Below are 27,990 nucleotides of genomic sequence, written 5' to 3'. Positions count from 1 at the left end.
ATGTCCAAACTAAGTGCATGATGCAATGCATTACACTAAAGTGGACCAGAAAAGTAAGGATTTTTCTTCTTCTCAGTATAAATAAAGGAAACTCCCCCCAACACATGCATAAGAATATTCAATAGCATTTCATTAAAAATGCTGACAACCGACGACTCATAAATATATGTACATACATAGCAATTCTACATTTATAATTGGAAAGATGCCCCAATGCTGAGTTCCTCACTTCCTGATTTATTCATTCACCCGTACAAATAAACAGTGTCACAAGGGAAATGTCAGGCCCACCAGATGGTTGGCAAAAGAAGGAATTGTCGAAATTTCATGTCAAAAGAACAATGACACTCGATCGTTAATGGAGAACGGTGAGGTAGCAGATGACATCACCACAAGCGTCAACCTACAATGTCCTTTTTTTGTGGCAACAACACTGCTTTCAATACTTTTCTTTGGCAACATTTTCATTCCCTTTCAAAGAACTGCTGGAAACAGTAAACCCACTGTCAAGGGACAGGGCCTCACTGGCTGTGGTGACCTAGCAACTTGCCGCCCTCATTGAATCTCTCTATTTGTGATCTTTACCAATTGAGCTCAAGAGGCTACGGTCTTCTAGCCTGAAGCTGCCAATGAGGCAAGGCTCTTGGCTAATGCCAGCAAGGCTAATCGGCCTGGAAGGCCCCTGTGAACTACTCAGTATCAGGGTCACATATGGAAGTGACTAAAACTAGTCCAAATCACCAAGGGAGCTTCATGAATCTTTTGGCTGTTTCCTTAAGCTAATGACTGTTGAGAAGCAACTCTCATCTTATGTTGTGTCTGACACTTGTGACACCAATTTACTCCATCTCCCCGTCCCCACAGAATGGGAAGCAGATATGCTTGGTTACAAAATTGCTTGGGAAACAGCCCCAGGTCTCGGGAAGAAGTCCTGCTACTGATTTCCAGAAAATGTTGACCACTACCGCATGCCGAGGTTCAACGGAGGATGTCAAAACAGATCTCCTTCTTCCATTGCGCTTGACTTGTTAGGTAATATAAGCATACCAGTCATTAAACTTTATGTACATTAACTGTATTTCGTCCAAGAGTGTTGCCTGTTTTAATGGTCAGAGGTTCAAAACCAGTTGACAGATTGTGGAGATAATAAATCTAATATGCTCCTCGAATAGAACAAACATCCCTTCGTACGGATGGTTTACAAATCCATATGTGTTTTCGATTCAGAATATATTTAGTGAGGGGGTCCATAAACCCTAGAGGGAAGTATACGCCTTGCTTCTCCCTTTTCCCCTCGATTTATGGTATGCAACAGATTCAAAACTCATGTTTATCCCAAAGGATTTTTGCTGTGAATCTTAGCAGATTGTCTCCAAATATCGGATGGGGAGAAAAAAAACACATGGTGCAGCCAGATAAAATATAATTGAAGTGTTCGCATTTGTAAAGAGTAGAATTTGAGGGTTTTGGCAGTGACACGTCATATAGTCCAAAATTATCTGGAGAAGAAACATGATTCAGGGGCTAAGGAGAAGGGTGGCTAAAAGGAATTGATGGTGAAAACCTCAGGCACTTGGCCAGGCTAAAGACACTGTGGTGAATACTGAACTCCAGCCCAGACTCCCACACAACATGATCCGGGCTTAACATAGTCAATACATTTCAACCATCCTAGCATCGCCTTGTCTGACACATTGAAGGATGTGAGGAAGTTGGGTGCAGACAAAGGCCTCTCCCGGTTGACCCATTAGCTGAGGAGAGCGATGTCCAGCGCATTGGAGCATGTCCCCAGCTCTGGGGTCGGGGCTGTTTTATTAATGAGCCAATCGAATGAGTGCAGGCTTGGGCTGCGAGGGAGCACCTTGGGCGGCAGGCCTGCTGAGTGAATGTGGTTGGGAGTCTTTCCTGCTGGGATTGCAGTCAGTGCTGTCTCCCTGGCGGGCCGCGGTGGAGGCAGATTTGACAAATGGACTTCTTTAGCAGGGTTGTGCCTTGGGACCTGGGCTCACATGTAGGCTCATGGATGGTTTACCTGCTCGCTTATTCATCTACAGTCCCTCTTCTGCACACTGACAGATACTGATAATGAGGCCCTGTGCAGATGAATTTATGGGCCAGCCTCCCAAAGACACGCAAAGGCATGAGCACATACACAGGCTCGTAGCTCGACTATCTTATGACAACTGATGCTGGTACGCAGAGTAAGTAAGACGGTAGATGGAATTGTGACACTGGAATCACGATAGACTATTAGAGAAAACTTGCAACGTTTACCTTTTCCAATGTGAAAGTTGACAAATAGACTGTATGATAATTGAAACTTAGCATGGTTCATTAGTCGATAAACATCCATGTGGGGTGAATTTGTCTAAATCCGACACGGTAGAAGAAGACAGCAAGCCTTTGCTTTGGTTTTCTAGTAGAAGGTCATACAACAACTTTTTTAAAGCGCCAAAAATAAATGAATAAATGCATAACTAAAAATCTAATCTTGTTTGAAAGAACACAAATCCTCATTGCGAGTAAGGTGGCAAATACCAAGCTAAGAGACAAGTTTAGCAACAGATCTGTGCGAGTAAACAAGGAGTTGAGTGAATTTATGTTTTTTTTTATGCCGTGCAAGATTGTGGCAAATTCCGGAGCAATCCTCTCACGAGTGGCACTGCTTTGGTGTCAACACCGAGCGGCTGTCTACATGTGACGGAGCCAAGATGCGCTGAGCATCACAGCCTCCCATGGGATGCGTGGCGAACAAGATGTTGCCTGTCAAGCGGAGAACATTTGAAAATAAATAACATCAATGATGATTTCAGTTTACTTGTCTGGAACAAGTGTGCTTTGAGAACTGATGCCATCATTCTACTGGGACGCTATCACTTCCCTTCACCCCATCTATCTTCTCAAGGTGGGTTGGGGAAGGGGAGATGGGCACTCTCCTTTTCAAATGCAACATCAATCTGTCGAAGACTTCAAAAATCTGTCCTACATGGCTACTCACCGTAATGTTACGGTGGATAAGTCTCACGCTAATAACAAACAACTGTTGTTAAAGGGCAAAGTTTAACATCACTTATTGTAGAACGAATTATCTTTGAATTCTGAAGCTGTTCATCTAATTCATGAAGAGTCACCTTTGAAGTTATCGGATTGAAATTTTATGGTCCCAATGCAGAGGTAAAATATATCAAACGGTGACAATAACCTTGCTGCATAAACACTTTTGCGCTCAAACTATATGTTTGCTTGATCTGAAATGAGAAAATGAAGCGTAAAGACGAGTAGAATTCATCAAGGGATATGCATGTGTATGTGCGTGTATGCATGCTAAAGCAGTTATTTCAGCCTCACGCACTTTGAAATGAAGCCCAGTAGGGAAGTCTGAACTGATCGGTCCAAAAAAATAAAAAAAGCACACTTGCAACACAAAGAGTTTTATCTTAGCTCCTTAAGAAGAAACATCTGCTCTAACAACATCTCTACAGTCAATCCTAGGTCAAGAGTAGGAGAACAAATGTGTGCTTAGCACATGTGTCTCTCCGCCTTTGCTCCTGCCAGAGATTACATATCAGAATGTTCTTTTGGAAGTACCCCAAAAGAAAAAGGGAAACTGAAGAGGGATAAAAAAAAATCTCAAGTATGGAGACCAGATCCAAGGCATCATAAATTATTTTCATTGTGTCCACCTTTTGAAGACTGATGGTAAGGTGCCTAAAAGGTGCCAAGAATTACTACAGCACGTGATGTTAAAACAATCGCAGATGATAATTCGGATACAAATCCACCCTAAAAGTGACAGAAAAATCTGAATTATTTTCCTTTCTCAGGTGCCTTGACCGGGGTCTTTGTATGTATGCATGGAGCTTAAATTTTCTGACATCAATTCGATTATTTCACTCTAACATATTGTACAGTGGGCCAAAAATATTTGGTTTGTTTTCAATGGAAAATAATCTAAATACTAATAAAGTTGTCTTAATGCCAGAATCTGATTTACTAGCACAAGCCTACTATAAAATAAACTAACTTTATACCTGCCAACACGATCGTTTGCACCACGATCACATCCTCTCCATTGTCATATTTCCCTGGCTGTCCTGCTCATGGCGAATCAACCTCTTGCTGTGCACATGCTACCAGTTCCTCCACGTCTCCTTCTCACTCACCCATGGGGGATCAGGCTTTGATTGGATGCTAGTCCGCAAGACACCGCTTTGATTGGCCTCTGCTCTGTAGTATAATCGATGACCATTTAAAGGTCCTTAATCAGGACCAGTCTTCAAGAAGGAATATAATCCTGCATAATTGCTCTTTGGCTACTGGCCTACAAATCTGTACCTCTTATTCTGCCTTCTCTCACTTATAAGATTAGGTTTCATTAAATGACACAATTACTTTTGTGGGTCATCTACAGGCCAGTGAGTGAACACCCCAATATGGTATACGGAAAGGAAACGGAAACCCAAATTTGAGGAAACCAGTCTTGGTGAGACAGCGTATTAAATGTTGGGGGGAAATCTATTGAGTCATGAGTAGCAAGGGCAGAAAGCAAAGTACCCTGGTGCCATTTGTGGCCAGGCTAAGCTTTTTATGATATGCCCTCTCAGTTGGACTCATGTCATGAGAAGGTGGGTTAATGAGCTTCAGTGACTTCTATCAGCCCCAACAGTGCCAAGGCCCCTGGCCTTTATAAAAGAATCATATCCTTTGAACCTAATTAAAAGGCAATGCTTTTACCTTGCGGTTGACCCTTATGAACCTGCTTTCCATGTTCTCTCTTTAACAATCATCCTACTGTATTCTCATCAATTCATAATGTCTCTCTGATGACTTTTTGACGCTCCCTTGGTATCCGGAGCGAATACTGGGCAGAAGCTTCTTGAATACATGTCTCTATTGCATATTAGGCAGTATATAAAGAGCAATAAGAGGCAAGGTATATTCCAATATTAACATCAATATACGTATTTAAAATGACGACTTTTGTCTCGCAATATTGCGACTTTAATCTCCTAATATTTGGACTGTTCTTGAAGTCCTAGTTTCTTTCTTTGGACTTGTTGACTGGATATTGAAGAAGTGAACTGAAGTCCCGTCAATGCGAAAGCATATTTGATTACCTGTATTTTCACGACTATAAGGCGCACTTAAGTCTTAATTTTTTTCCAAAATAGACAGAGCGCCTTATAATCCACTGCACTTTATATATGGACCAATACTAAAATTGTTTTGCCATGCCTGACTGTGTCTTTAAAAACGGTGCGTCCTGTGTGTGTAAAATACAGAAATAGCACTCGTTACTGACACTGCGCCTTTAAATGCGATGCGCCATATAGTCGTGAAAATACGGTAGCTTTTTTGTGCTTGTCACCAAAATCTGTCGCAGACTGATCAACTTAGCCATCTTCTCAGAGGCACAACATTTAACCACGTGACAGCCCATCTGGTCAAACCGCCGGCATTGCGTCACGCCTGACGTGTGCCGCAAGGGCGCCTCTCACCTCGCCTTGTGCGATAACATTCGCCTTGTATGAGAACCCATGCATGGCCCCAAAAAAAACCACACCGCAGCATAAGTCCACATGTTTTTCTCATTTCGGACAGTTCCCCTTTTCTTAGCAAAAGCAGCCATCTTTACTCGAGGGAATTGCAACGAAGAGGGCAATGGAGGATTGATGATAGAAGGTGGTGCAGGTTTGTAATTTGTGCAGGGAATTTAGACATTACAGAGGAAAGGGGCCTCTCTTGGGACTCGGCAGTTGATCAGTCGTGGCCCCGGTGGAGCAAGCTAGACAAATAACAAATGACAGCTCTGTGATTAAATCAAACCTTCTCCTTTAAGTGTTGAAGTATCTGCCTGTCACTAACAATCTAGGGCTTGTTAAAGCGCCTTCCCCCTCCTCCCCCACATAAGTGCCCTGCCTCCTCTCCCGCTGCGGTGTCCCATCAAGCTCTTGTCCCCTCCTCATCCTCGACCCTCCCTCCTCTATTTTCCTCTACCCCCAAAACACATCAATCAAACAGCTCCCGCTGGACACCCTCCCACCGCCTCCCTCCGCACTCCTGGCTAGCCATAGAGTCTCAGGAGAATTATTATAGCACACACACACACACATGGACACGCATGCTCGATACAATAAATTAAGTTGTTTTGCATCACATTTAGAAACTCATCCAATATTAATATCAGAACTAATGCAGTGAAATGTACGCATATATAGCAAGGTTTACCGCACCGTGGAGACCGATGGAATGGAAATCTATATGGTACCATTGTAGATCGAGTCAGGTAGGACAGGAATCGTTTTTTTTTCTTCTTCTGAGAAAGTCGTAAAAATAATCATATATCTTGAGTATGTGTTGGCTTGGGAGTAAGATCGTCTGACCTGCCGCAGGTTTTATTGTTTGTTAGGGCAAGCGGTCTATGGGTGGGTCCATTTATACTACTCACAATGAAAGCAACATTCCCGGAGACACAAGCATTTTGTAGCATGCTCCGCGTTCGTCAGAGCGAATGATGAACAGGAGACGCTAGGAGAGAGCTGACCTTATAAAATGTCTGGCTGCTCTGCTGCCTGTTGGCCAAGCTGTTGATGTCTACACGGTGCTATGATTTAAGGCTAAATTAGTATTCATCACAGCAGTCACAAGCCATTAATCTAATATCTCCAACATGAAATGATATGCAAATTGCTGCCATTGTAATGCCACATCATGCCTCGGTGCTTCAAAATGGCCACTGCTTCAAAAATGTATCGTCAAACCTGAGCCATAGCAAAAAAAACACATGGAGAAAATGGCCTAAATTCACATACATTCACAAGAACAAAGGCTCTAACATTCATCAAGTACATTCAAAGTCAAAATGATATCTGGCATTATGTCTGAGCATGTTTATTGTTTTAAATTCCCCTCTCTTTATCATCATATTGACCTGTTTTATATCCAGTAAAGTAACTGCAGGCCTGACTCGCAATAGACAAGCAACAATGATAAATAATGTTTCTCTTTATCTGATCATACGCAAAGGCACCAGAGGACACACCTTTTTGGAGGATGAAACCAAGGCCTGTAAATGTAGCAGGTGCTCAGGACAGGCAGACCATGGCAGAGGTCCAGTGAGAGCAATTAACACAAACGAAGCGACCGTGTCATTAGGTAGTCTTTATTAGCCTCAGTGATCAGTTCAGAGGCCATTAGTCTCCAGTGATCAGACATGTCCCTGGTTGACTCAATCCATTAGTGCATCTCATGATGGCGATTGTCTGGTACCTCAAAGTCTATGCCCTCCTGCACCATTATTTATTAATGTCACAAAACATATTTTGTAAAAGTAATGATGGTTTCTATTTGTTGCTGCAAGTTGTGGCTCTGATACTATTTTGGGTTAAAAATGATTTATACCACGTTATCGGTATGCCATCATATAATATTTTTTAATATTTGGTGAGAAATGATGCAACATTTACAGCACACACTATGGATTTACACCAAATTCCCCCCAAAATATATGGATATAAAATGGATGAATGTGGTGTGCGCGTGTTGCTATTTTCAATTGTCTTGTATGCATTACTCACCATTGGCAGTGGGAGCCAACTATAGAGATATGGACACCTTGAGGCCGATTGGTAGTACTTCTATGGCATACGGCTTCTTATTAACGTTGCAAGTCAACGCCAAATTGGCCACCTGCTGGCCAAAATGTGTATTGTGTGAACAGTTCTATTTATGGTGATGAAGACGACAGACGTAACATTTTAAATTCATTTTTAAAAAAAGGGTAATGTCTTGAACCATGCTATAAATAACGCCCCAGTAGTTTTTTTTTGTATAATTAATTTCATATAAATCGCCAAACAAACAAAACGAGACAAGTGACCTTGCCTGAGGTACAATAATTACCTGGCACTTACACAGGAACACTTTTCATATTTCACCTAATGAACAACTAAATGAGAATTGTACCCTTTCTAATTTGTTTCTGCTTTGTGTTATCGTACAACCCATTTGAAGAGCTGACTCTACACAAATGTCTTTCCCGCTGGGATTTGTAGCATACAATATCTTGCTCCGTATATTGTATTGTATCGCTTGCGGCTGGATAGGGGTTAGTGAGAGGGGGGTTTTCGGGACAATTTGTTGTACACCTCGATTTTGTGTCCTGTATTGCATGCTGGGAAAGTGACGCCCCGTGTGTTGTTCCTTTCCTTTGCTGGGGCCCTATGAGAGTTTCCTGCTAATGTTCCCCTCCTGTTTTTACAGCAGTGCTTCCTGGAACAGCCCCCTACCAGTCATCAGACGCTACATTAAGGCAGCACTCTGAAGTCTTCTTTCACCACTAAGGGCCCCTGATAAATAACTTATGGGAGAGAGGATTCAAAACATTTCTCCTATTACTTGTCTTGATTCATTTTTTACAGTCCCTAGAGTCCCCCCCATCTGTCCTGCACTTCAAACGCATCTGAATGCTCCGAGATACTTTCCGCATTCTATCCTATGGGATGCATGTGAAGGCAGAGAGAGAAATGGGAGGGATGTGCGGGGTGGGGGGGTAGTGCAAAAGAAAAGAAATGACAGTGCCAGTAGCTTTGAGTGGCACAATCTGCCAAAAGCATGTCTTCCGTCACCTTTCTTTTTTGAATATTCTCCACGGAGGAAAGAAAGGAATCAAATTACAGCAGAGAAGAAGATGGGAAGAATGCTTGAAGGGGGGAAATTTGTCGTGGAAAAGGGAAAGGTCCCAAGAAAAGTGGAAAGTGTCTGTCAAAATATCAGGCTTTAATTAGAAAGCTTTCTAACAACTGAAAATGTTCTCAATTGCAGTTACAAATAAGTGCATCATGCTGCTATCGGTCTATGTCTTTAGGAGGGGAAGAGTAAATGGCGGGGGGTTATTGGTGGGAAATTGCAGTTTTCAGGTCACATAATGAGCCAAACAAACAAAGCAACAGTTGTAATTTTATGTGACGTCGACTGTAATTGCGTTTGATGCCGCGGAGAGGCGTGATGGTAGAATTGGGCTGGGGGAGCTCGGCTTGGAAGTGGTAGTTATGGATTCTAAATTGGCCTTGTCTGTTTTCTGAAAGACCAAAATAACAATGTCCATTTTGGCTTAGGGCATCACAACGGTGTTTAAGTCAACAACATATCTGTTTAAATGGATTTTAAATTAGCAGTGAGAGTAGGCCTAACAACACCTCTCAGCTGAGAAGAATACAATTTGCCGACATGTGCATTTTGATGGAGTCAGGATGGCTTTTACCGATCCATCTTATTGACGTGATGTACTCGTTGCTTTTCAATTGCGACTGGTAACATCCCAAACAAAATATTATTTTCCTTTTAGCTGGAACCTGAGTCCAAACTCGCGAAAAGGTCAAATAAATGTTGACCTCGTATATAAAAAACGTTCCAAATATGATCAAAAAATTAAATAAGCTTCTTATACAATTCTCACTTAGTATTGGATAAAACGCTGGGACATTTGTGAACCAGTTCTAGCGAGTACCCTTGACACTTGATACGATTTCTAAAACCCTGGTTTCTAAAGCTCTCTCAAATGCTTTTTTCATGTGGGATCTCTTCTATTAATTGCAGTTTTTCATAACGGACTCAGGCTTCAACTGATGGCGAGTTGAAACTAAATACAGCCGAGTCTCCTTTCTGCTCATTATTGGCGCAAGTATTTAAGTGTCAGTACCCACTTGGCCTTTCCTAGTACTGCTTGCGCAGCAACCAGATGAAAAACAACCAGCGTCTTTTATTAATAGTCAGCCTCATCTTATTACTTGGAGAGCAAAGATAATGAAATTACATAGTGATTAAGTAGTTTGAAGAGTCAATTCTAGTCGGAGCAGGGTGGCTAACGGTACTCGGACGTTTGGTCACCGGACTTTTGGTTGCCGGACTTTTGGTCGCCGGACGTTTGGTCGCCCGGAAGGTTATTGATAATTACCATTTAAAATTGTTGCTCAAATTCCCTAAATACAAACTGTGAATTATTATTTAGTCATACTTAATGCCCTATTAAATATTAGGCTAAAGAAAAGCTCCAAATTTCCCAGACTTTTATAGTTTTTTTGTTGGAGAAGTTGTTAAGACCCTGACTGATATAGCTTCTTAAAGGGACAACGCATGTACATACAAACTCTTATACACTCACACGTCCGCTCAGTGATACTGCTCAGGGCCATTGTTGGCTTTGATTGATGCGTAGACCGTGTTTTTTACCTTGTTTTGTCGCCAGACTTTTGGTCGCCGGACGTTTGGTCGCCGGATGTTTGGTCGCCGGACGTTTGGTCCCCGGTTGTTTGAGTTCGGGCGACCAAACATCCGGCGACCAAAAGTCCGGCGACCAAACGTCCGGTCACGGTGGCTAACCACGTTCGTCGAGGTTAGCTTCGACTGCAAAAAAATGGGGGAGAAAGTAGAGCGACAACTTTAATCTGGAGGCTTGATGAAGCCTGGGTGAACTTAACAGGCATGAATCTTTAAGATTTAAAAGGTGCGGCTAAAAATTTATAGAGGCATGCTTGGAAGTTGGCCATAGTGAACAGCTTGGCGAAGAGAGCAACATCACAGTGGGATGCCTAATAAGCCCTGCGCAATTTTTCACCCTGTATTTTAGCAATAAAAAAACAGTTTAAACAGCCTCCCCCAGAACCACAGCCGCTGCACTGGCTGCCATCTGGAGCCTGCTTTCATTTTATAATCCAACTGTCATTAAAAGACTTCTTGGCAGTTTACAGCTCGTTCCCCCTGTGCAGATGTGGAAACCGTCTTCAGACAGGACCCTCTGATCAAAGTGCTCACTGCTGTCAGACGCAACACTTACCACCCTCGGGCTGCTTTCAGTCCTTCCCGGACTTAATACTCGATTTTATTTATTTATTGACTTACTGGCGTGCTTGTTTATGCACCTATCGCTGCAAAACTCAGGTCAACTCCAAAGTTAGAAAGCTTATTGAGTGCCAAGGACGCTGCAGGTTAGAACCAATGCCAAGTGAGAGAATCGTCTGCTTATTTGTTTCGGTAAACTAATGGTAGTATGAATTAATAGCAGTATTAAGAAATTGGAAGGATGAGTGTGTAATACTTTTTAGGGGATTGTGAAAGGAAAACATTAAGCCAAGGCTGTTCTTTTTTTTTAATTGACATTTATAAGAATTTCTCCCTTTAAAAAGCTCTTCATTGAAGTAAATCAGGTCCTTAACTGTTGGTTTTGAATATGCTTTAGTAATTTTGGTATGTGACTGTTGCTGCCAGATTAAATTTGAGTGGTGGAGTTATACAATTAGTGAGTAAAACAACCAGGAAGCCAGCCATATGTTGATAGGAAAACACGCATATTTACTTAGATGGACTCAGAAAGAAGAATAAAGCAAGTGTATTTTCAAAGTGAAACCCAGATAAGTCAACTTTAATGTATTGACAAACCAACAGTCCAGAAAAATGCAACTCTAATTTTTGCTTTTTTCCATATTCTCTCTTGCTTTCACTTCTTGTATTGTGTTATATTTATTTCATTTATTACATTACTTATTACCTATCTCTTTATGTCTAAAATGCCTTTCCTATATCTGCATTCTCACCCTCTTGCTACTGTGACAACGAAATTTCCCGAATACGGGATGAATAAAGTTATCCAATCCAATCCAATCCTATCCAAATATTCCTCCTCAAATATTCCACAGGCCCAATAACGGCTTTAAGTTTCAGTTGAGAGACAAATCCGGCCTCTGTAACTTAATAAGGCATAAACGTTCCTGGCAGCAGACACAAAGGTGATAGCACTGTCTCTATATCATATCACATTGCCACATGATTTACAGTCTGCCCGACGACCTCGGGCCTTCGCTATGATGTGCCATAGCGCGCCTGGTACTAAAGCACCAACTGCATGTTGACTGAGCTCCCCTTAAGCCAGTGACGCATGTTCCCTGGGTTTGGCATCCGTCCCAGCGTAACAACCGGGGCCATATTCGGCCTGTCAGTGCCATGTGTTTGCTCTTCTCAAAGCACAGCGGCGGATGTCACTCAAAAGCCGACTTCCCTACTTCCCGCCTCCTGGCATCGCTGTGAGCATTCCAAGCTTAGGAGGTCGGCGCTAATGAAGTCAAATGAATTTAATGGCTGTCGATGTTGCCTCTGTTAGTGCTGCTATTGCTGCTGTGCTGACTACGACTTCGGAAAAGAGCTCCAAAAAGCCTAGGCTGCCAGACATATCAGTTTCGGTAGTGCAAAGACCCCTAGAGTGTCCATTAGTCCGGATCCTTAATGTCCGTAGGAACTCGAGAGGCCAGCTCCCACGGCGATTTTCTCAAGGAGGCCTAGATTTTTTTTTACCCTCTAATGATAACCAACTGAAAGGGGAAAATAATTGGCAAGTGAAAATGAAGTGACAGCCATCGTTTCCTGTCGCCCCCTGTGCCTAAAGCGCCTTGCTGGTAACTTGATCGCACTTACGGAGGAGACATCGCCTCTCCTAATCTTTCAAGCCATGTAACTTTTCCGCTGGCTGATACAGATCAAAGGAGCATGGCTGAACGCATAAGGGAGTGCAGTGAATGAGGATTTGGGCTTAATTGAAGGCAGCTGCCCCTGAGCATGCTCTCGCAGTTTCTCAGATTCCACATTTCACAGAAGTTCACCTGCACTTTATTGCCTCGCAGGCTCCACAGCACTTGATTTTGCGTCTGGTAGTCGTCTCTGACGCACACTGATAGACAGCAAAACATGCTCTGCTGAAAATGGACTTACACGTGAACTTCAGCTGATAGTTTGGAAAGCTATTTACTATTTGCTATGTTCATTTTGAAGGTGTCCTGGAAAGAAGTCTGATTTGCTGGAAAGATTTTACATCGACTGGTCAAGATGCAATACCGTAATTGTATTACTTAAAGTATGGAAGTAAATATGCATCTTCATTTATTGTGTACTGTATCTCAAAAGAGAAATGCAGAGAAGAAGGCCAGAAAACAATTGAATTACTGCTGTTTAATTTGACTCTTTTATCCAATTACAGAAGGAAATAAGGTTAGAACACGTGTCAAAGTGGCGGCCCGGGGACCAAATCTGGCCCGCCGCATCATTTTGTGTGGCCCGGGAAAGTAAACATGAGTGCCGACTTTGTTTTAGGATCAAATTAAAATGAAGAGTATTGATGTATATTAAATTTCCTGATTTTCCCCCTTTTAAATCAATCATTGTAATTTTTGAATCCATTTTTTTCTGTGTTTTTAGTTCAAAAATCATTTAGTAAAATCTAAAAATATCTAAAAAAAAAGCTAAAATAAACATTGTTTTAGATCTATAAAAAAAAAAAATATTCAGGGCTTTTAATCCAGTTCTTTTAATGCATTTATTTTAAAAAATCTAAATATTATATCTAAAATGGTCTGGCCCACATGAAATCGAGTTGACGTTAATTTATAACGATAATAAATTTCGGCATATTTTGCGCCCTAACTCGCTCCTGCCAAATGTCTCTTGCCTTGCAACTTGGCTATATTGCTGTACCTTACTCAACAGCACCATATCTTTTAATATGGATTTGTTACAGGCGAAAAGGGAATCAGATAAAAGCCGCTTGTTTACATGCCCAATTTCTACCAACTGAGCCAGAGCGGTCCCATTAGGTACTCCAAAAATACCCCAAAGGAGAACAACAGTAAATCAATGCAAAATTATAGTTTTAATTTACATTACAACCAGTCTTAAAAACATATGACTTATAAAGAAGCTCTTTACTCACTGGTCTCTTTGTTCCAAGAAGGCAATTTAGCTCTCTGAATATTCATTTCAAGGCCACAGTGGAATAAAGCTGAGATCCATTTCATGCCAAAAGGGATGTAATGTTTCTTCAGGGAAATTTTAACCCTAATAAAAACAGGGACTCCTATATTTAGCCACAATTGCATATGCCATATGCCATTTGTTGTGAAGAAAAAGTAAGTCCTCCTACATTAGGCAGCCCCATCAAGCCAAGGTAAGTCGGGAAAAACCATGGAATGCCAACCCTTCACACACACACTTGCATTTCCAGCCAGAAGAAACGTGCAAGTAATTATAGACCAACTATGTTTATTGAATAAAATCCCACAGAAGTGTCATGTTTGTGCACAGTCAGAAACCCTCAAATCTCACATCTATGCACACAAAACCATTTATATATTTTCCTACTTGGAATAGAACATCTGCACCTAATATTATGACAAATCTACTTGTGTTACTCATGTGGAAAAATGTACTTAAGTGTTGTTATTCCAATAGACCACGTAAAAAAACGGTTCAAAATGGACTACAACTGCCCAGTTCCCTTTACTGATTAACTTGTAAACTACAGACAACAATAAGTCGCCATTAACGAATGTAAATAGTCAGCCCTGAAATTAAGCTCAGAATTGCTGGGTATACTGTACAATAATATACCTACCTAATTTAATTCTGCTCGATCGAGGAATACTGTAAGAGTAGCAATTTTAGTTAATGCCCTCCCCAAGAACAACATGAAGAAAATCAGTTTGTGAGATCTCCCTCCGTGGTGGGCTAAGAAGAACAATGTGAGGTCACTTCAGGACACAGCAGGGGTCTGTCAACTGTCCTTATAAGGAAAACCCTGAATGTCCTTCAATAAAACACAAAGTAGATCTTCTAACATGGACAGCTCTGAGAAAATAACACACTTTACATATGGGTAGGTATTAATATGAATAAGGTATGCATGAACTTGTTTTAATCTTATGCTACTGCTATAGCCATTGACCTTCTGATTCCCGTTCTATCTATATCAGCATCATCAAGAGACAGATACCTCGTCTATTAAGATGTAAATGATTGCTAATGAAACATTACATTTGAGGTTTTCCTACTGTCATTGCATGGTTTAAAATATCCCATCGTTTGTTGTCACAAGGTCAACAATAGTGCCAAACTTTTAGTAAGATCTGGATCTAGGCTGTTGGGTGCCACATCAATGCTGCCATGGCCATCTTCACTGTCCCTGCTCTGCTTTATGATCTCCATTGCTAGTGACAAGCTGTCTCTACTGATGCCAGTTGGCTATGTCTGTTGCATGGCCCTCTAGAACAGTGTTTTCCAAGCCTTTTGGAGTTGAGGCACACTTCTTGCATTGAAAAAAAAAATCTCAAGGAACACCACCAGCTGACGCTTGCACTATGCTTGTCGCCAAAAGCAGTTTTGTGTTCACACCAACCTTATGTTGCCAAAAGTTGAAGTCAATGGACCCTGAACAACTTCCAGTTCACATAATATAAAACTAATTGACTTTAATCTCATACTTTTGTGACTTTTCTTTTCCCAATATTAACATAATCTCCTGTAGTATTAACCCAGAGCAGTTTTGTGTTCAGAAAAATCTTATGTACCCAAAACTGGAGTCCATTAAACCAAACGATTGGACTATTTATGAGTTTTCACTCGTAATAATTACAATGTATAACTTCATTCTCACAATATTGCGACTGATTCTGTAAAATTCCCAGCAAATACATCGCACCACTATTTGTGCCCAATTGGGGTCTTACAGTTTTACCCACTCACTCCCAATCCAGTATGGACTGCGGGAAATTAGAAGAATGTGGCCTTCAATGGCCAGAACTGTAACTTCGGACTCAATTGAGACCCTGACTGATCGCATTATCTTAATCAGACATACTGATCCCTTCAGGGCTGAAAATATTCATAATGAACGCAGTTGTTTTGTCTCCCTTAATTTTCCCCTGTTAAGATAACCGATTTGAATGAAAGATGGAATACGAAGATAAAGAAACCAAAGCATAAGGGAGTCAGACAGTCCAAATCATGGGGGGAGATGACATTTCCATATTAAGGCCCGTGTTGCCAGTGTCAGTTCTAATTTCTCAGAGCCTGTGGGGAACTGAATGCTACCAGGCAGCGCGGGTCTCATCTCGTTCCTCCTCCATTTTGAATCAGGGCCGGCAAATCCCAAGCTGCAGGGGAAGGAATATTACTGGCAAATTGGTTTTAGATTAAAGGAGGTGCAGAGGCATTCTGCTTTCTCAGCTCTTTCCCAGGTGAACTTAATCTAATTTCATTAAAGAGATGAGGACAGATGATCGCTTGTGTCGAAACATTAAGACGGTCCATTTTTCTCATCCATATAAAAACTGGCAGCGCGTGACAGCGGTCTGGAAAGTATCTTGTTTGTTGTACAATAGAAATTCCAAACTGATCAAAGGGCAAAGATGGGCATATACTGGGGGAAACGCAAGCATTCAGGAAGTCAGCATCTTCCAGTAAAATAACAGTTTAACCACATGTGTCAAAGTGGCGGCTCGGGGGCCAAATCTGGCCCGCCGCATCATTTTGTGTGGCCCGGGAAAGTAAATCCTGAGTGTTGACTTTCTGTTTTAGGATCAAATTAAAATGATGAGTATATAAGTATATTACATTTCCTGATTTTGCCCTTTTAAAATCAATAATTGTATTTTTTTAATCATTTTTTTCTGTATTTTTAGTTCAAAAATCATTTTGTAAAATCTAAAAATATATTTAAAAAAGCTAAAATAAACATTGTTTTAGATCTAGAAAAAAACTGAATATTCAGGGCTTTTAATCCAGTTCTTTTAATCCATTTATAAAAAAAAAAAAAAATCTAAATATTATATCTAAAATGGTCCGCCCCACGTGAAATCAAGTTGACGTTAAAGCGGCCCGCGAACCAACACGAGTCTGACACCCTTGGCTCAACCACGATATAGTACCAATATTCTAAAATGAAAAAGCCAACGTCAAAGTATAAATGGGTCACACCCTCATAGAAAACTGTGTGTTGCTGTGACGGAAGAGTAAATTAGCCTCATGAGAAAATACATAAGCGGCTCCATTTGAGGTTGTAAAATGTGGGATGTGACTGCAATAAATCTCGTGGCACCTTCAGCTGCTGTACGATTTGATGGATTGCAGAGAAAAATGTTGGAGTCAAAGAGGACGGCCAAGTGGACACTAATGGACGCACAATGACACTTCAGGAGAGTGAATGAACAAATTGGGAAGAGATGAATTTCACTCCATTTCAATTTCTGACTCCTCAAAAAGAGAAAGCCACCACCGAAGCCTGGAGTGTCAGAGCTATATCACAAGTTTAGATTCGCTGGCTTGCTAGCCAATGGTGAGAGAGGCTTCGTTTTCATTGGAATGATACGGTAGAAGCAGACATTTCTTGGCAGAAAGTGATCAATGCCGGTCTAGCTTGACTCCTAACGTTTACAAATGATAGGTGTTGTCTTTCAGTGGGTAGAATCTATCATGTCACACTTCAATTACCTTGATTTTCACACATCAGGAGATGGCTAATCTCAGTTTTATCACCCTTGTGCAACATTTCACGGCAGTCTTCTGTGAGTGGTTCATGTTTCTCATCATTTTTGTTGTGCTGAAGTACATGTTTCCGAAGAAATGAAAAATGCCACTGCTGGTTTAACCTTTACTCACATGTTGTTTCACTCTCAGAGTAAAACCCAGAGTAACCTATTATCCTTCTATAATAAAGTCCAAAAAGCCAACTCTCATTTTCAGCACTGTAGCCAATGTGTCATAACTTTATTGATCCATGTGTCCGTGTAACTCTCAAAAGAAATTTATTGAGACTGACATGAGCTACTTTGATAATAGCCTTGGAGCTATTAGAGGTTGAAAAGAATCCATTAGTTTTACGTCATTTCATATCCATATATTATGGATATTGCTTTACACTATGACATAATGTTTATAGTTACATCTGATCAATTTGGACTAAAAGGTATACCAAAGCAACTGACCAATTATTTGCTATGAAGTTATTCAGGGAAAAAATAGTACTAGGAATCAGGCTGATTATTCACCACATTGTAAACTGCATTAGTGCATTGAACTATGACAACATAAGAGAAGCCAAAGGTTAAATTAAACTAAGTGAGATGCGTGGGAAGGGGAACATTTTTTTCACTACTTGTGTAAATCCCTAACACACAAATTTGTGTTACTTTTTTTTAGCGGTGCATTTTTTTGTGCTTCTTAATTAGGCTAGTTATTAAGAAGAAAAAAAATGACATGCAACTACTCAAATGAAGGAGCCACGCCATGTGACTTATGATATGATTTCTAAGTTACAGGGTTGTTTCAGCTCTCTATCTGTGTGCTTTAAAAATGTGAAATCATATGCAGGATAGGAATTGGAAATAAGCTAAACTAATGAAAAAAAATGCTTTATTCGTTTGCTGAGGATTGTCAGAACTATTTCTTTAGGTCAGGCTTATATTTGTTCCTATTGCACATCTTGCACAAGTTCCACTTGCATCACTTCAAATTTCATTTCATGCTTGTGGTCCTCTTCCAAATGTTCCGTAGTGAAAACCATCACTGCTACCTAACTCTGAACCTTTCTTAAACACATGAGTCTTCACCACTTTTACAACTGCTACCAGCGGCACAATCTGTTCAAGAGTGTGAACAAGCAATTTAGCTCTCACCATTTGGGATCTTAAAAAGAACCTGAAAAATTGCAAACTTAGGAAATGTCACACAACACTGCCCATCAATTCCCGCAATCTCATTGCCATTTTAGTAAATCAGGCCAAATTAAAGCTAATGGGAAATGAGACTGGTATAAGTGTAAAAACGAAACAATTCCGAGCCTCTTCCTTGTTTAACCCTCCAGTGATGCCAGAGTGACTGACAGGTTTCTGATGCAACTAGCGTGAACTAGCTCGAAGCATTTCTCCTTTCCTGCTTCAATAAAGAGATAAAAGACTATTGACATGCCAGGCTACACGTAATGCAAATTGCGCCTGCTATCAATGTATTATTTATAGGGAACGCTGTCGCCAGTTCTACAGAACTGGGAGCTAAGCTTACAGGAGATTAGGCATGCTATCTCATTCATTTACTAGGCAGTAATTGCTAAATTGTAAAGGAATTAGAATGTGTGAGCTTCCCGTAAGGCATTGCAACTTATAACCAGGTGGTTACCCCCAACCAACCGCTGCCCAGTTTCTTTTAATCAAATACACAGAAGCTTGCTTGAGTGAGTGACTGCACATTTCCAATTATGAACTATTTAAAAGTTGATAATATGACAAAGATAGGTGGAATTTAAGACCTACTGCAAGGATGAACAAATGTGATTCTGTTTTTTGTTGTACATTGGAGCTGTATTCGAATATTATTTAATGCAAGCAAAAATTATGTGACTTTATCGGCGGTGATTTGAGGTTTGGCGAAGGTTTGCACATTGTAAAAATGCACTGCAATCTTTACAATTACATCGGACTCATGATTCAAGTAGGAGTAAAAAGAACAAGGTAGTTAAGTTTTGGAATATATTCTTTGGAAGTTATTTGGATCTGTGGTACACTAAAAAAAACGAACAAAACAAAAAAAATCCACCTTGTTTCTCACACAAGAAGGCTTATCTCAAAAACAGCTTTTGTGTTGTAGGTTTATCAATTGGTAAGATTGACAGTAAGCCTACATACCAAAAAATCCTTTCACTCTTCACTTTCAGATTATTTTTCGTGAGTTCCATAAACATAGAGAAAACTGCCTTACCTTGTTGTCGATGTCAGTCTCGCTGTCACACTGTAAGACAAAAGAAACAGACACAGGAAATATAAGGAATTATTCATTAGACTCCCCTTGCAGCTCAATCAATGCAATGTTATTTTGGTGTAGAACCACACATTCACTGACAGCTTTCAGAGTAAACAACACAGGATGAATGACAGAAGAAAAAGTCTTGTAGTCTCTGAGAGGTTTTCAACTTTCAAAAGGAACACAACCACACAGAGCAATGGTGGTGTTTCCGTGACAAACTGAATGCTGTACATTTACAAAGGACGAAAAAGTGAATCATTCTTCACAATGAGTTCCTTTTCTAAAGATCCCTTTCAATGACTTTACATTCAGCAGTTGCTCGTCATTTAGCCTCTTAACTGTGCTTTTAAAAATTGGACAATAGTATCTCAAGGGCGCTGCGCTTTGGCTGTCTGTGTCCTTTAAGTGAGGTATTTACCGATCCGCCCCCCCACCAACAAATACCAATCTTTAAGTGGCATTCACATCTCTAAAATGCTCAAATAACTTAATAACAAGGCTGCTTTAAAAAGCCTTATATGCCATGTTAAAAAAATAAATCTTCCATTTAGCTAGGAATTTAAAGCAGGTGATCTGACTGGTATATTGTCAGGCCTACAGACCTGAAATGTTTATGCAAAAAATAAATTTAAAAAATTATTAGACTAGTGGTGCAGAGTCAGATATCTGCAAATGTTTCTTTCCAACAAAAATAACTCAAAACATGTACTACAAAAGACCTTTATAAAAGAGAGCGGCAAGGGGAACAATTGCTTCAAACCTCCTCTTAATCAATTAACCATTCAAGCAGATTGTGGGAAAATGAATTGCGAAACTAATCTACACAACTCAGAAAGGAGGAATCAAAAAAATTCATCTCATTGGATTTGTGTCAATGGCTATTGTAGTTTTAAAAACAAAAAAATACATTTTAGGTGTTAAAACGTCATGAGCTGTAACGATTACAAAATGTACATATAATACCTTACATTCAAACTTATTTTTTAATTTTTCAAACCATTAAATGCAAAATAAACATCACAAAATATTTTAAAAATCCATGTGGAAAAAGTACCAAGATGTCAGAAATAATCTAACATTATAGGAAATGTCATATGCTCCATATAACAGTAGTCATACTATAAGTGATTTTATCATAGCCTAGCTTTTACTAGTGGAAAATTCCAGCCATTGGTTTGTGTTTTCAAGGCCAGTATATTGTGGGATACTTTGTTTACTATCAGAAAACACCACTGTATGACTCTTTTTACAAGCCTAGACTTCCTAATGATTCTTAAAGTAATTCACGGGGTGATAAACAAAATTTACTGGCTCATTTAAAGAAGGTGCTGACTGTCTGACTCATTTCTTGACTTGCAATTTGGAAGGTACTGCAAATGCATAACACCAGACACCAACAAAATCCAAACAGTTCATGTTAACGCCAAAAATATTAGTATTTTAACATTGCCGTGGTCAAATGTTCAGTCTTTACTTTATCCTAGCAGTGTTGCAGTCATACCAGACAAATGATACATATATAGTCCAACATTTAGATCATTTCCCAATTTTTATTTCGATAGAATGTGCTCACTGAAAACCAAATCTAAACCAAGTGTCTTCACGTAATCAGTTGCTTGTGAAAGCTTGAGTAGACATGATGATTTGCTAACAGGATTAAATCTTTGCAGCCAATTGACTCTTGACATTATTGACAGACCGCATAGGAAGCAGTGTGATTACCTCAGTTGAGCCAATGAGCTCCTGGATTTCGAAAATATTGACAACAGTGGAGATGTAAGGCAACGAAGGTTAGAAAAAAATATGTTCTTCGTAGAAATAACATCGACCTGAAGAATATAAATCGCCTGGCTTTCACAGTGAACCAAATTTCATCAGAGGACCGCGAACTTTGGCTCTTCAAACAGAACTACAGCTACAAGAGCAGACACCTTTGGAATAAATTATTTTTGTATAAGCCAGAACGCGCATGGGGCTCTGGTTTGGACCCTGATCAACTTATGGGAAGTATCAGTGGAGGCCATGTAAATCAGGCGGTTGAAGACAGACATAGTATTAACCTGGGGCCAAACAAACTAGACTTTAACATTACCCAGAGTCCCCGTAAACAGCCTCGAGGCCCGCCAGCGCTCTGCTCGACTTCCATGCAGTAATGTGGTGGGAAGGCAGGAACGTGTACAGAAAGACTGACAAGGAAAGTGGCACAAGTAAATGTGATGAGTTCCCTGACTTACTTTCCCTCACTCCACTAAATTAAAATACTGCCTTTTTATTTCCAAGATGAAATACCTGCATACTCACTGCAGTAGCACGACAACAGAGTCAAGACTGCTGTAAAAACAGACCATAAAGGTGGACAGATAAAGGAACTAGAAGAATTTTAAACAGCCAAGAATCCGACCAGAAACTTAAAGCCATCAGTCTATAAGCGCATTCATTCATTTTCTGTATCGCTTATCCTCACAAGGGTCGTAGGGGGTACTTGAGCCTATCTCAGCTGACTCCACACAGGAAGGTCCAGAAATGTTATCGAACCCTTGATCTCAGAACAGTGAGGCTGACACGCTAACTACTCATCCACCTAATATCAGAGTAGTATCATGAATATACAGGATATTGTAGGATCATAAATATCAGCTCTTCCAGGAAAAAACGAAACTATATTTTTCCATTTTCTTGCTTTAGTTGGGTGTGTAATTGAAGAAGTCTTGCTGCACCCCCTTCAGAGGCGAACACTCTGACATAGACATATGTTTATCCCTTAGCACCTCCCACCGTTTAGACAGTTCTCCAGGCTTAGTGATGCAGCCAGACTCTGGGCATTGGAAATTTAAGTTGAGCAGAGGAGAAATTAGGCGAAGAGGCAAGGAAATGGGATGTTGACTTGAACTGGCCCTAGGGGCAGCTGAGAGAGTGTCCCTGTGCAGCTTCGTTGGATGCCTGACAGTTTGATGGAGTGAGCAGAGGCTACCCTGCAGCCCAAGCTGCTGTCTACAGCTCTGATGTAGCCCAGCGAGAAACAGATTGAGCCTCCAGGCATCGCTCTGTACTGCTACTCCACTCAGCGCTTTCGTTCTCACTCTCTATGCTTCCTGTGCCGGCTCTCTCTTTGCGACTATTTATGTGATTACAATAAATATAGAAATGAAAGGACACTCTTCAAACCAAAATTTCACCAAACATCCCACTTTACTTTAGCTCATTAAAATGTAGAAGCATACACCTTGATCAAGTTTCCATTACCAAAACCAGGGTACACAGAGAAAACCAACACATGAATGAGGGAAGACGCAAAAACACACAAAAATGTGTTAGTGTCTTTACCAACCACTCTTTTGTAAGTAAAATGATGAGCATTACAGATGCTGTTTTTTTCGGAGCTAAGGCCAGAACATTGCAGAAAAGCAAGAGGAGTGGGAGGTGTTGGGAGGCAGGAGGAAGGGGAGCCAGGCAGTTGGCAGGCCACGGTCATAATGAAAAGAATCTGGCGGTAGCCCACTGTGTGCTGGTCATGAGAAGCATGTGCCGCCGGGGGGCTCTACTGCTAATTTAAGGGGGCAGCCAAGCGTTTCACGCTAGGCTTGTCATCAGGCCAGAGGGGGCCTCATACTGGGTGACAGCAATTGCATGGGTGGGTAGGTGGTTTGGGGAGTTGGTTTGAGGAAACCAGCAGAATGGTTCACTTAGAGCCCCCCCTTTCCTTGTACCTCCTGCTTGCATTTTGCAATGATCAAACATCATCCCGGGGATGGCAGAGAATTACAAATGAACGACCTGTGGCAAAAAGAGCGGACTCATCTTCCTGTTCTCTTCAGTTCTCGCCTAAGGTATCGGAGTGTGTTCAAGATGGTCCTTCAGAACATGCTTCTGCGCAAGATATAATTTGAGCCAACATGGAATCGCTAAGGCAGAGTCGAACCAAGTGAAATGAAATCGTCCAATGTGTTAATTGGCACTGACTTAAAAGAAAGAAACTTACTAGTACAGGACATTGAAGCAATATTATGGCCTTAAACTTTAATTACACTGTCAAGATGGTATATTAATATTATATAACTATTGGAAAGTTTAATGGGTTTATTATCGTACCTTTTAAGGGTGGTAAACTTACCATTTAAATATTTGTTTGTCCCTTTTTGAAATTGTTGTGGTTGACACAATGTGGCCTAACCGCGTCCAAGCTGTAATTCTGTTTTCCCAAAGTCAGTTGAGATCGAGGTAAGCCAATTACGACCCAAGAATTTAAATACTCATTAAAAAATTTAGCTTTTGGAAAAACAGGTCCATAAGGCTATGGTAGCTTCTCCAAATATTCCTTAAAAAGAGCAGGCGTGCTTTTTTATCAGCACTAGTATTTGAAATGAATGCTCCTAAACATAAAAGGTAGAAAAGTTCACAAAACACATTCGGAAGAGCTATTGCGTACATGCGTGAGCGAAATAACAATCGAAGAAAAACAGTTGTGTTCTACATCAACCAGACAACTTGAACATGCATGTGAGCCATGATAAGCTATAAGAGGAGCAGTGTGAGCGATTAAGGCAGTGCTGAAAGGTGAATAGTCGATGCTAGATGAGTGGGAGATAAAGTCGCTGTGAGAAGAGTTTGTTGCCTCTGGAACAAGCCTCCACATGACAAAGACTGGAAATGATATGAAGCAGAGCGAGGAAGACAGAGAGCTCTGTAGGATGAAGGAGAGAGGCAGCCACATTGCACATCTTCAGGCTGTGAATAATTTAGAGGAGCGCAGGGGAGACGAGATGAAGATGAACACAAAACACTGGCAGCATTTGACCTGGAGCTGGAGCTACATCAGTGCACATCACAGAGTGGAAATCTGTTTCCCTCTTCCTCTCCGAGTGCGTATCCCTTAACTTGGGCTTGCACCTCATCTGCCTTCCTTTGTGGCAGCGAGGTAAAGCTGTGTCTTATTTTTGTTTTGCCTCATATTCAACGAAACGCAACAGGGTCATTGACAATTGGAGAGATAGACAACCATTACCGCACACACTCATACCTAAAGGAAATTTAGAGTGTTCAACCAGCCGGCCATGCATGTTTTTGCAATGTGGTTGAAAACCAGAGTACCCAGAGAAAACCCACGCAACCCCAGGGAGGACATGCAAACTCCATACAGGAATGTCCGAACCTTAGATTGAACCCTCCATCTCAGAACTGCAAGGGCAACGCGCTAACCACTCGATCACCAGGCCGCCTCATAATTTTAGGATTTTACATGCAGTTATTTAGAATTTCTCCAGCTTTTCAAACAGGTTTTGCAATTATGTCATTTGGTTTGAACTATGAGGAGAGCAGGAGATCATATTCAAGATGCCAACCAAAGACATTTTGTAAAATGGTAACAGCTCAACCCCAACCCCCCCACTTCATCATTCCACCATCCTCGCACTCCCTCTGCCGCTGTCTCTTGCTCAGTCTGTGTGGCTCATATTAATGGGATGTCCCTTGTTTGTAAATGTGCCAAGTTGTGTGCACCACTGCGGGCTGTCTATTATAAGCAGGCCTTTGGGGCAACGTTACCATATGGCACCACATATGGCGCTCAGCAGCATCAATTAATGTTGTTATAATAGTGATTTTTACAATCTATGCTTTTACTGTTTCTTCTGGTCCCCTGTTTATTCCTTCAAGCTGCAAGCAACCAATTTGGAGGCATGAACAACAAGGAATCAAAAAAGGCCAAATCGGAAGGCTCTATCCACGCTTACTGTTATACCATTCACAGTCACAATGTTGTCAAATTGTTTTTTTATCCAGGAAATCTCAGTGAAAGATTTGAAATATGTAAAATGGATCTAAGACTGTGTTCTTCACATGCTTACAACACATCGTGTAATCATATTAGGCCAGCACAAGGCCTATTAGTGTACGCATTAGCTTTTATGCACCAAGCAATTAGTAGGTGATGTGGAGTACTGATTTAGAATCTGTATCCCCCCTCCTTAGTCTTTAGTCAGAAATCTGAAAGGAACCTTAGGAAAAGGCTCCAAGCCGTACAAGCTTTGTCAACGACGCTGCAATTACAGACCAGATCACTGGCAGTTAGTGACGAGCAACGGAGCAACGCTTTCGTTTGTGGAATGCACTCAAAGCGGGGTTTTAAAACGATTTCAGATTTCTAATCACTCCTACTATAAAAGGCCTTGGTGTGTACGTTCGTGTCTGCACGGGGAGCTTCCCTTGCCATTTCTTTGCCTCTGATTTTGATTGTTTTTTGTACGCTTCTTTTCCTCGCAGGGAGGCAAGCTGGCAGGCAGTGCTGTTTGAAGGTGCAGTCAGAAGCGAGTGTGGGCCTGATGCTTTGTAGTAATATTTCCAGCAGCACAATCTCATTACTCTTTGACGTGGGAGATGCATGCAGGGGCGGATTGTCATTTCATGCTGTCAAAAGTTCCGTGAGGGGAACCGGCGATGGGAATAGAACTTCAATGACCTGCATGTCTCTGGCTCATTGAGACTGAATATATTAAGCCAAATAACATAGATACAATGCAATGGGCCGGATGCTTGGGAATCCTTGTAAACTTAATATCCAGTGCCCCAGGAGTGAGGAATTTCTTCCATCTGGTAACTCAGAAAGCTGTGTTTTACAGACTCCTCAAACTGTCTCGGTAGATCTTCTGGGCCACCTGAAACTAATTAACAATCCCCCTCCGTTTACTGCCCTTCGATCTAAGGTCTTCATTTAGGCGGGAGTTCATCAATGTCCTACACGATGTCATCAACTTCCAGGTTCTTTTATGGTGTGTGCTATTTCTGCCTGGCAATAGTTTTGTGCAGATACTCGCGTCTCCACCTACTTCAGAAGTACTCAGCCAAAAACTGTTCGCGATAACTCTTTGTTCCATTGAGGTGGTGGCAGTTCTGTGTTGTATTTCTGTATTTCTAAAGCTGGTTCACAGTATGCAGCTCCTGGGGTTGCTGAAGTTATCTACAGTCTGTGTGTGACTGTTGACTATGGCCATTGCTTCATAGAACAAAGTCCTTAGAAGCATTGTTGAGTCTGCCATTGGCAAGTGACTGGTTCAGGTTCTAGTTTGAGGGCAGGAAGTTGTTGAAATCAGTAACTTTCTCGAGCCAACAAACCTTCCCATGACATAACAAATAATCTTCCTGTAGGGATGTCCTTCCAGTTGGATTTCACGTCGAGTTGTTTCAATGCACTAAAAGCTGCGCTCTGTTCAAGAAACTGCCAGACACTGACTGAAGGGCCTGGTTACCATGCGAACCCTACCCTGTTGCTGGGGTAACTATCCCAAAGTGCTTCCTGGGTAATTTTCAAGGTCACTGGTTTGTGCACGCCTATGTGGTGCAGATGGGTCCACCCTCATTTAGAGCCCAGCAGGAGCTCTTTCATTATGCCCGGTGAATGGCCTCATTCATCCACTTCACCTCGATTGGTCACACTGAATCTCTTTAGAGGGCCTAGGACAAACTTTTCTCTCTTTTTACTGCCCGATCTTCTACGCACCACCCACATCAGTCAAGCTTCATTTCAGGTCTTGAGCATACGCTTGATGAATATTTGGCATAGACCTTTGGCAGAACAATGTTATTAACTGAGGAATGTATTGCTCAATCTTCCATGGATAATTACACCTTCAGGTGAATTTACAATGCGTCAATATAACAGTTCACACCTCTTTCTTGGAACGCAATCTTATTTGGTCATCAAATCCTGTCTTTGAAACTGAAATACTTTCTCAGCATCATTTACTCGCTAAACTACTTTGACTGGAGCAAGTAGCAAGCCACACAGTTATGCTATATTTTCCATGTTTTTAAGTGAGACCCAGGTTTGACGTGATGCAAAGTGAACAATTGTCTTGGGTTAATCGTACGCCAGGAATGAGATCCACTTCAACTGGTGACAGGGCCCGCCATTTTTCCCCCCTCTCACCGACGCCTGAGAAGACTATCTTTCTCTTTCTAGCAGCAGATTTACCCACATTGCTTCTCAAACTACTGAGCTGTAAAATTGAGTGGAGGCTAGGCAAGATTCAAAATGAAACTTGGCATTGTGGACGCACTAACCTTGAGGAGGGTCACCGACGCTGGCGGCACCTAAGGAGATGGAGAAAGAATATCAGCCATTTTGTACTGAACATAAGGTGAAGATGACAATGGTGGGAAGATCACGGATGGAGGAAAACATGCTTATGAAACAACGACAGCATGACATTAAATTTAGAATAAAGAAAATCTATGTCACAGTAACACCAACAGGAAATTCAAACCTTGTTTTCATATGTTAATCCTTACGTTGCTATTCTGGAATATGTACAACAAGAGTGTGTACTGAAATACACACCGAAAATCTTGGTACTGAAATGTTCATTTTACTGTAATGGTGTA

The 27,990-nt window shown here is 41.1% G+C and overlaps 1 protein-coding gene across 5 annotated transcripts in view; it reads right to left on the bottom strand.

The window, feature by feature from the left end:
• Positions 1-27,990, bottom strand: part of fbrsl1 (fibrosin-like 1) — a 187,732-nt gene that overhangs the window by 52,345 nt on the left and 107,397 nt on the right. For all 5 annotated transcript variants that reach the window (XM_077600023.1, XM_077600024.1, XM_077600027.1 and 2 more), the window contains 2 exons: positions 27,670-27,699; positions 19,570-19,599 (listed from right to left, as the gene is read on the bottom strand). In XM_077600023.1, coding sequence (XP_077456149.1) covers positions 19,570-19,599; positions 27,670-27,699 — 60 coding nt within the window. The remainder of the gene's footprint in view (positions 1-19,569; positions 19,600-27,669; positions 27,700-27,990) is intronic.

The sequence above is a fragment of the Stigmatopora argus genome, chromosome 5, assembly GCF_051989625.1.
Source record: "Stigmatopora argus isolate UIUO_Sarg chromosome 5, RoL_Sarg_1.0, whole genome shotgun sequence".
In the NCBI taxonomy this organism is placed as follows: Eukaryota; Metazoa; Chordata; class Actinopteri; order Syngnathiformes; family Syngnathidae; genus Stigmatopora; species Stigmatopora argus.
This window is presented reverse-complemented; position numbering and strand designations above follow the sequence as displayed.